Below are 10,000 nucleotides of genomic sequence, written 5' to 3'. Positions count from 1 at the left end.
TGGCCACTTGCTCCATGTTTTTGTCCATGACAATAGGAGCAGTGTTTAATACGTGGGTTACTGAAACAACAATTTCAGCCTCCGGAGACTGTTAATCCCTAATGGAAGAGCAGCATATTTATTCTAAGCATATTAAAATGAGTCATAGGAGTACTGGGAGTTCTGGTGTACCATGTTGGATTGCACTCTCTTGCCGTTCTTGGATCCCCGTTCGTAGATGTGCTCTCCAGCCGGGTTGGAGCCCACAAAGCTGATGGCTTTGATGGCTGGGTGGTCACAGATGAAGTTCACCGCTACACAAAAGATACAAACGGATATTGTAAAACCGCTCTTCTTCATTCATGCTGCACCCCTAAGGGACAATACAAGAGCACAAAGGCCTCGGATACAGAGATTAAAATAGTCTTTTAAACACTGGAGAATAACTTACAGATGTAGGCTGCACATAATATGGAAATTTCCTATCTGCAAATTGCCAGGGGGTATATGATTAATGTTTGAAATATCCTTGGAACTTTTCCCATTGGTTATTATTACACACACATATTGTGTGCTTCTGAATGAGACACACACTCACCTGCATGCTGGCCGTGGATGATGTTCAGTGTACCATCTGGTGCCCCGGCATCCTGGAGCATTTTGGCCAGGAGCATGGTGCACCCTGGGACCCGTTCAGAGGGCTTCATCAGGTAGGTGTTGCCACATACCATGCCGATGGGGAACATCCACAGAGGAATCATGGCGGGGAAGTTAAAAGGGGCGATACCAGCGCACACTCCGATGGGCAGGCGGTAGGTGTAGGTGTCCATGTCCCTTGTGAGGGAAGGCAACGTCTCTCCCAGCATGAGAGTTGTAATGCTGCAGGCATGCTCAACCACCTCTGGGGGGATGAAGATGAGATTATGAAATAAACCAATAGGAAAAAGCACACAGATCAGAGATACACAACATACTAATGGATGCATCTCTGAAAATTGTAATAGGACTAAGAGTTATTTAAGATGACATCATCATACTGTATGTTTACATTACAATGCATTACATAGTCAAGAATTCACACCAACTGTAAACTGATTTATTTTCCTTTTGAGTGAACTGTAATACGACTATTGTTCCCAGTACTGTAAGAAAACTTTAATGCTAGCAGCACACCTGCATATAAAGTAGCCTGTGTTTCAGCTGATAAGTTTAAAGTTAGCATGCCAGAATTACTCTGGCATCTTGAAACTGGGATTGGTACCAAGAAATACTTTGGCAGCACCATCTTGTAATAACCAAAATACATCTTGCTTTATTTGCCAATGTGTACGGCTCTTTTAAGTTCTCAACAGGGTGCTTGTTGATGCAAGTCTACCAAAGTGAACAAGTGCACCTTAATGAGGGGGAACCGCATAATTATCTTTATATGACATGCCAACTAACAACAGAGCCAGCAAAGTGCTTTACATAAAAACAGACTAGGTAGCCACACTATAACATCTGGATCTAACAATGTCATCCTGCAGGGTGCCGTTTCCCCCCAACCCTTGTTTTGTTATAGTTGGTCACTTTGAAAGCCTCTCTTCTATATGTCAATAAGGCCAAAAAGCTACTTTGTCCATTATTAATTTAAAAGTGAAAGTCATCTGGTTACACGCAAATAATAGACACCCCACAGACACTTGGGATCAAACTTCCAACCAAGACAATGGTATAAAGGGTTGCCAAAGATACAGACGTTTCATCAGGAGATATAGTTACTATAGACAACGGTTTCAACAGGGGAATTTGATATCTGCTGTATATGCACCAGCAATCTAATCTAATCAGGATACGAAAACCCAATAGCACACTGGGAAGTCTACGCTTTACTTACGGAGTCCTCTAAATACGTCTCCCTCTGCATCCGCCAGAGTTTTACCCTGCTCCAAGGTGATCATCTTTGCTAATTCTTTCTGAAATATTAAAAGGAAAAACAGCCAACAACAAATTAGACATCAGTGAGGAGGGGAAAAAATGTCCTTGCTCTTCAAGTTGTCATCTTAAAATGTACATTAGTAAAAGATGAAAAAGAAAATCAACTCGTTAGTGACAACTTGCGTACAATGTTATCCTTGATGAGCTGCTGGTAGCGCAAGAAGATCTGCTGCCTGCTGAGGATGGAGGTGTCGGACCAGGACCTGTAGGCTCTGGAGCACGAGTCCACCGCTGCCAGCATCTCGTCCTGGGTAGCTTTGGGAACGCGCCCCACCACCTCATTAGTGGCCTGGGGAGCAGGAGAACGTCAATACAGACCAGTTGACTGAGAGCAGGGGAAGCCATTACGGCATGTACATCCATTCGTCAATATTAAGAACCACATTTGCTTTCTATCCTTTACAAGTTGGATATTTAATGTGATGCATGCTATAAATCGTCCAACACTGCCTTGCTAGAGGCTTATACTTAACAAGCTAAACTACAGCGGGGCTGGACTTTGAGGAATAAAACATGACTGGGCTTTGATTTCTTACAATTTCTTAGAAGACTTATTCCCCCCTACCCAATGTCCATGTATTACTACTGCAATGTTGCAATGGTTATTTGCAGCCAGCTTTTAGTAGAGATCTTGTTACTGTAACCTCTTCGCAGGTTGTATTGAGTTCACCTATGAATACTTACAGGGTTGTGGATGTCGAGCCATTCAGAGCTGTTGGACTCAACAAACTTGCCGTCAATGAACAGCTTGGTGGTGGGCTGAAGGATCAGAGAGGCGTACGGTTAAATCCCTTCCTGTCTGGTTACATCATTACAGAGTTCATGAAGGGCATCTATCCATCACTACAACATACACAGGGACTTTCTGAGAGAGTTGTGGTAATGGTGTATCACATTGATATAGTAAAATAAGTCAGTATACATTCTACTATAAAAACACCCGTTTACTGTGCCATTTATGTACATTTTTTGTCCCACAATTCAATGAAACAAGGAAAAGAACTTTCTTTGTGATGTTTGGGCAGTAGCATCTGGGAGTTTGATTGATGTCTGATGGCATATTAATTACCTGTTAGTATGAAATAGTTTTTTGATTTATTGTACGCCAACTACAAAAACAGTAGTAGGATGTTTAGCTTCTTTGACTTACTGCCGGAATTTTTTCTCTGACATTCTGAAAACGGCGAAACCTTACACAGAAAAGGTTTACCACACTATATCATTTCCTGTACAAACAAATAGCTAAATAATCCAAATCTGGAGAATCTTATGTAAAGACAGACTGATGAATTGACTGGAATCATAAAAAACAGCCAATATTAGCTTATAGCACATAAAATCCTTCTCAGATAATACACTGACCGTTAAGAAATACCAAGATATGTTCAAGGTGATAATAACAGTCTCTTCATTACATGGGTTGCCCAACAGAAAACATTGAAACGTTTTTTTTCATACATTACAATATCAAATAATATACAAGAACATACATACAATACTTCAAATCAAAGGTTTATGTTAAATTACATACAACCAAAATACTCTAATTTGTTCAAATTTGTAATATTGACACTGTATTACAAATCTGTGTCATGGCTATTGTCTTAAAGATGATCTAAGAATACAGTTTGTGTCTCAGCTCCATTTTAAGTTTAATCGCACAAAAATAAGTAAATTATGGTATTTTAAAAACAACTTAACTTTCATATCATGGGGTCATGCATGTCCAATAATTAGCATATCTGTTAAGTTAACTGCTTAATAATGTAAGCCTGTGTGTAATGTGTGTAATAAATAGTGTAAATAGTAATTTCCCCTTGTGGGACTAATAAAAGGATACAAAACATTAAAATATGGCACATATAGAAATAAGGGTGGTGACTTCTCAAATTGAAAGATAAGAGCTTGTGATGATAACATTCATCCAATGCTGACTTATGAAAGCTGGTGAGTTGACCTCACCACTGAGGAAGAGGAGTAACAAATGCGACCCAGCTGGAGGGGCACCTGCAAGAATTATAACACCAGAGTCAACTTCAATTCACGTTAATGTCATTGTCCAAGGTCTAATCAATAAAAGCCATGTCTGAATGCTCCATTGCTTGTCTTCCCTGTCCACGTGATGCACATAAAACCCTACCAACCCAACTTAAATTGCACATAAATATTAAACGCTTTCAAAGGAGGAGTGGACTGTGTGCAACGTGTGTTAGCAACGACTTTAGCTAGCAGCTCAGTTTGTTAGCTACGTTGAGCGTCAAACAAAAGCAACTGTTCTTTAACATAAGCGTTCATTTATTTTACCTTCTTGCTAAAACATGAACGGAGGAGAATTGCAGCCATTGTGGAGCGTCGGGTTTAGCTTTTCCTGCCCCGAAGCCCTTCAACCGACCCAAAAGACACGGGGTGCAAAGAGAACTACAGCTAGCAACACTGTTGAAAAGGACAGCGCGGTCCTGCGCTTTGATATTCGATCTACAAGGCGTTATCGGTGTGGCTGTCATGGCTAGCACCAGGCTAGCACCCGCGCACGTCATTTGTAGATCTGTGGAAGCTATGCCTGGCAGCACTATCTGTTTCCGTTCGGTGTGGGCGGGACCGAGTGATTTAAAAGCCAATCACTGCGCACAATTTCACAGCCGCCCTAAATTACAAGAAGATGATTGGCTGTTTCCATCAACACACTCTGGAATTGTCTCTGTTACTTGATTTAGAAAACCTTCTTCGAAAACTTTGGTGTCGAACATGTTGCCTGGCCACCTTACAATTTTTTTATATATATTTTTGATTGGACAAACTCGCTTTTATGTGTGAAGGAAACACGTATCAACACCTGTAGTGGCAGTTAACAGTTTCCATGGAAACATGCTTAGAGGCAACATGGAGTTCCTACAGTGGAGTTGTGATGATGTTGCGAGATGGATTGAGTCTTTAGGATTTCCACAATACAGAGTAGGTTAACATACACCTGTCTACACAGACATAGGATGACTAACGTTTATTATTCTAATAACAGTAACCGTTAGAGTGTGTGCCTGTTAGATAGGCTACCGAAAAAATAACGTCAACCTTATTTCTGTTGCAGGCATGTTTTACGGAGAACGTCATCACTGGAAGAAAGCTCATTTATGTAAATTGTATCTACATGCCAAGACTTGGAATCACAGATTTTAAAGACATGAAGGTATTCAAAAGAGGCAGAGACTCGAGATCTAAGAGATTTCTGTGAAGATAGAGACGTTTCACGTTGCACGGCCTTTCAAAGCTGGAGGCTCACACAATGTTCAAGGCAGTTCAGGCTGAGATAACGATGACACTGTAAGATACTACTGTACTGTATATAAGGTCATAACAACTGACAATGAAGCACTTTGGGGGCGGTAGCTTAGTCTCTAGGGAGATGAGTTACTACGCAGAAGGTCGTTGGTTCGAGTCCCCGCAAGGGCGAAAGCACGTTGGTGGACTGGCAGCATCCAGGAGGCACTAGATTACCCCTGGGATCCAGGGCCCTGAACCCCAAAGCCACGCCATGGGCAGCCCCCCCCCCCCCCCCTCCCAACACCAGCGTGAAAACATTGGAATTTGATTAATTTTATTTTTATAAATTTTTAATCTGTTTATTAATCCCCAATGGGGAAATTACAATTACAATTTACACTTTGTGTCCACACTTCTTAGTAGTCACACACAGTCCTGAACTACACACACACACACATGTTCAGGATCTATACATGCACTAATGGAGAGATGTCAGAGTGAGTGGGCTGCCAGCCGAACCAGCGCCCTGAGCGGGTGGGGGGGTACGGTGCCTTGCTCAACAGCACCTGGCAGTGCCCAGGAGGTGAAGTGGCATCTCTCCAGCCACCAATCCACACTCCCTTCTTTTTGGTCCATACGGGGACTTGAACGAGATTAGCAAAATATATTTTATTATTTATCTTAATTGATTCACATTTTGATAAGTGAATCATTAAAGTAAAGGTAAAAGTAAAATAGAATAATAATTTTTTAAAAATTAAGAAAATAGATAGAAATAATTGTTAGTTGCCTCCTCAGTTGTATTCAAATATCTATTTAGTAAGTTCTAAGAGGGCTGAAAACATTGGAAACTCTGTCTGTGCCACAGTTGCACATCCCAACGTTCTTTCTTTGAACAGTGTGACATCCAGTTAAAGTCGTGTGTTGTAACCGAGCATCACTGCGAGCAGACGCCAGATCAGCTGAATCGCATGCACAGAACCAGTTAAAGTGGCTGTTTTTCTTATCTCTCCCTAAAGTCAGAACTAAATTAGCTAAACGCACCTTAATGTATTCAGCTCTGCTTAACTGTCGAAGCATGGAACCAAAAGAGAAAAGAAAAACTGGCCTCTCTTGGTGACTTTAAACTGATAATGAAAAACCTCAGGTGTCTGTGCACTATTTCGTTGAGATTCATATTGGGTTAGCCTGCAATTCCTTTGATGGATTTGTTTTTGGGAGTGTAACCTTGTAACCTTTCTTCCCATGATGCCACAATCTTGGTGAGATCTCTTTGAAAGACTAGTCACTCTCACACACACTTTATCAAAGGCCCCTGCTGTGCACCCTGCAGGTCATCTGTGCTGGTGTGCGGGAGCTGCTGGGGATCACGGCGACCCCGTGGAGTCGCAGCATCGCTGACCCTCCGCGGGACAGCATGGGCTTGTTCTTGGAAAAAAAGAGTCGGACGGGTGAACGGGCGGACAACCTCACCTACCACCAGTTCCTGGCTGACATGCATCGCTCAGAGAGACGTGACTCATAGCGGTAAAGGAGTACAGTGAAAACCAAGACTTGTCAGTGTCATTTCATATCACAAACTGTCAGCTCATGATGACTCCAATGAGTCACTCACAGACACCCACATCCAGGCCTTGACATTAACACTTCCCACCAGCAAAATGCTTGTATTTTGTATTCTACTAGGTTTATGTGCAAGTATGCCAACATTGTTTTTTGTAATTTCAGCGACTTTATGCACACACTCACAGTTATACACATATTTAGTTTAAATTGCTCTTGCCATTCCAGCTCTAGATAACCATGCCTAAACCACTTAGGCTATTCATATCGATCTCAAGTGGTTGTGTTGTAACTGGATGCAGCTATTGATCTGAGTAAAAATCCTCAGGATGAGTCGGTGGACGACAACAGACGCCTATTTTACACCCTGGAGCAGTATAGGTCATTGTTCTTGGGAATAAAAAATAAAAAAACACTGAGTCTGCGATTCCAAGGAGTCTCCTGTGTCGCTGTGGGCTACTGTAATAGACTTATGCATATAGGCGGCTTTGCCAACTTGCACAAAAGGCCAAAGGATCATTGTATCCGATGTGATGAGTCAAGGGCCAAGCAGACCCACGGGGAGCCAAGGCTTTCAGTTTCAGCCATCTCAACACTTTCTTGCCAAAATGTATGTAATACATGCAGGACTACTCAGCTCATTCATGGGCTGCTAAATTTGGCTTTACCCAGACTAGATGCACTGCTCACCAAAGGAATGCATTTTCAATTCCCGTCTTGTTTATCTCACTGGGTATTCCCTGACTCATTTTCAATCTTGTGTATGTCTGAATCTGACATCTGTTGTGTTCTTTTTGGGGGATTTTTATTAAAACAAATTCAGAGAATATGAGACTGTGTTTCGTGCAGTAGAGTGCAATCCACATGAATAAATGATGATGCCTGTGAGATCGGCTGAGAGGCACCGCATCTGCACACAAATGGTCTCTGTGCAACCCGGAGCGCACTGATTACCATTCCGAGCACAGCACCTCTGGTCAGAAATGGAGCCGGGTCGGTGGTTGACAGTAGTCCAGGGGGCAAGAGAGGATAAGAGGGGAGGGGGGGGCGCATATTATGGCAGCAACCTTTCAGTCAATCTGGATTAAGTCGCACTGAGCCCTGCGTCGCCAGCGAAAGCCCGTGAAAGCGATCCGAACATCTGGCTGGATTCAGCACAGCAGCAGTCACTCACAGCGCTGTGGATAATAAAGCAGCCTGTCGCTTCAGAGGCGTTTTCTCTTCTGGAGACTGTGCACGCAGGCGGATGCGCAGTATAGACGCGATCCCGCACAGCCTCGCAGCCACAACGGGACCCTTCGGCTTGCGTTTTCCAGTGGGGTTTTTTTTCCACGAAAGGGGGAGTTATAGGCTGCATCTCCGATGTGAGGGGATCGGAGAGGAGTCGTCCTTTAATACCCTGGTCATGGATTTCTTGAAGGGCATCGCTGGTTTCGCAGGCCGTCACATGTTCTAGGAGCCGAGACGCGTGTTTCGGGACACCTGAATTATCTCCAGCAGGCGCCGTCGGTCCCATTTTAGACAAGCCGCTGTCAGGATGCTCTCAGCCCTCCTGGGAGAAAAAATGCTCAAACACACCCTCCTCTGACTCGGCTTGATGTTTCATCTACCAGGTAAATTCAATCATTATAGTCTGCAATTTGGTGTGAATGGAAGACTCTGAACTCTTTAGGGGGAACTGTCTTTCCAAGAGGCGCAATATTGACTTGAAGTACTTCTCCTATCTGAAAAGGGTTTAGATGGTCCCTTGTGATAGGGGGGGGGGGGTTGAGTGTGTAACCCACCAGCCCAGGACCTGTACCGCAAGGTCAAAAAAAAATCTCCTCAACTGCCTAGGAACGCCGTCAGATATCACATATATATTTTTATTTTTAGTTGGCTGCATTCTGTGCTGTCCCCCCCCCCCCCCCCCCCCCCTCCCTACAGGTGAAACTGAGAATCATGCCCAATGGGGTTATTATTCAACCTCAGATAGGATCAGATTTATTTCAGGTGTGTGTGTGTGTGTGTGTGTGTTTTATCAGCACAGAGGATCCCTGTGATCAGCTGCTGTGGTTAAACCACTGCTGATATGCAAATGACACATCAGTCATTAAGGTGTGATGAAGTCTAAATTAGCCTAAGTAACAAAATTGATAATAGCATGAGTGTGTGGGCAGGGGGGAGGGGGGGGGAGGTGTTTCCAGGTGACTGATGAAGACAGACGTAAATATGATCATTTTAGAAAAAAAAAGATTGTCAGTTATCGCACACAGGCTATCTCATTATTCCATTGCAACTGCTACACACCAGTAAAATCAGGCCCACGCCTCAGTTTGCTGCTTCTGTTGGCTTTTCCTGCTATGTTAATGCACTCAGCGATGGAGCTTATAGTGCTGCTACTTCACTGATAGCAGAGAAGTGATGTGTGGTTCCTCAGCAACGAGGCTGTTCTGCAGACCAGCTCTACATTCACTGACCCAATTTTTCCCCCCACGACTAAAAAAGCTTGTGTTGTGTGCTTTCATTTAAAAAAAAAAAAACAACAACTTGAGATCATTTGACAGTCCCAAACTTGCACACACACCTGGTCCACATGCTGTGTTTTTATGTATGATTTATGTAGCCTACACAGAACACAAGATTATACATTATTTATTTAACCATTTTGTTGCTGTGAGGTAGAAAACACACAGGATCCTGAGGGTCCTTGAAAGAGGAGAAAATGATAGATACAGTGATTATGTGTTCAACTTGGCAGTCTCCACATTTAGACCGCAACATGAAAAGAGCCCATGTAATAGAGCGCATTATTTTCACAAAGAGATGTTTTTTTTCTTCCACTTCCTGCACCTGAAACTGAACTTGGCGATTGGCAGATTCGCCAGTCTACAGACGTATTCATATTCTCTTGAGAAGGCCCTATTGATATTCAGAGGTGGTGTTCACGGATTCTGCATTTGCTCTTTCCGGAAACCAAATCCTAGGTCATAACTAAGCCCCACACATCAGGGCGCGTCACATCGGTGCAAGAATTGAGATTCAAAGTCAGTGATCAGCATTTCAATTTGGCCCGTTGCGTCTCCTGCTTGACTACAAGACAGCGTCTGAAAAATGAAGAGTGTTGCTTGTTTGTGTCTCTGTTGGACTGATGCTCCAGTCGCGAGATCTCCAGCATATCAAGGTACCACTAAATGTCCTGTGATGTGAAGGGAAACACTTGGAATTGCATGGGGGGGGGGGG

At 43.2% G+C, this 10,000-nt stretch overlaps 2 protein-coding genes across 4 annotated transcripts in view; one reads left to right on the top strand and one right to left on the bottom strand.

The window, feature by feature from the left end:
- Nucleotides 1-4,499, bottom strand: part of LOC116706767 (methylmalonate-semialdehyde dehydrogenase [acylating], mitochondrial) — a 7,437-nt gene extending 2,938 nt beyond the window's left edge. Inside the window, exons 1-7 of the mRNA XM_032543760.1 lie at nucleotides 4,261-4,499; nucleotides 3,919-3,963; nucleotides 2,641-2,715; nucleotides 2,084-2,245; nucleotides 1,856-1,934; nucleotides 578-880; nucleotides 172-293 (exon numbers count right to left, since the gene is read on the bottom strand). Coding sequence (XP_032399651.1) covers nucleotides 172-293; nucleotides 578-880; nucleotides 1,856-1,934; nucleotides 2,084-2,245; nucleotides 2,641-2,715; nucleotides 3,919-3,963; nucleotides 4,261-4,299 — 825 coding nt within the window. The 5' untranslated portion in view covers nucleotides 4,300-4,499. The remainder of the gene's footprint in view (nucleotides 1-171; nucleotides 294-577; nucleotides 881-1,855; nucleotides 1,935-2,083; nucleotides 2,246-2,640; nucleotides 2,716-3,918; nucleotides 3,964-4,260) is intronic.
- A 127-nt stretch (nucleotides 4,500-4,626) lies between these two features.
- The window catches only part of lrfn5b (leucine rich repeat and fibronectin type III domain containing 5b), a 16,996-nt gene continuing 11,622 nt past the window's right edge, over nucleotides 4,627-10,000 (top strand). The window contains exons 1-3 of one of the 3 annotated variants that reach the window (XM_032543757.1): nucleotides 4,627-4,908; nucleotides 5,042-5,274; nucleotides 6,548-6,741. In XM_032543757.1, the coding sequence (XP_032399648.1) occupies nucleotides 5,237-5,274; nucleotides 6,548-6,741 (232 nt within the window). In that variant the 5' untranslated portion in view covers nucleotides 4,627-4,908; nucleotides 5,042-5,236. Of the gene's footprint in view, nucleotides 4,909-5,041; nucleotides 5,275-6,547; nucleotides 6,742-7,616; nucleotides 8,391-10,000 lie in introns of those variants that run through there. The other 2 variants (XM_032543759.1, XM_032543758.1) reach the window with 2 other exon arrangements.

Source organism: Etheostoma spectabile, chromosome 18, assembly GCF_008692095.1.
Source record: "Etheostoma spectabile isolate EspeVRDwgs_2016 chromosome 18, UIUC_Espe_1.0, whole genome shotgun sequence".
Lineage (NCBI taxonomy): Eukaryota > Metazoa > Chordata > Actinopteri > Perciformes > Percidae > Etheostoma > Etheostoma spectabile.
This window is presented reverse-complemented; position numbering and strand designations above follow the sequence as displayed.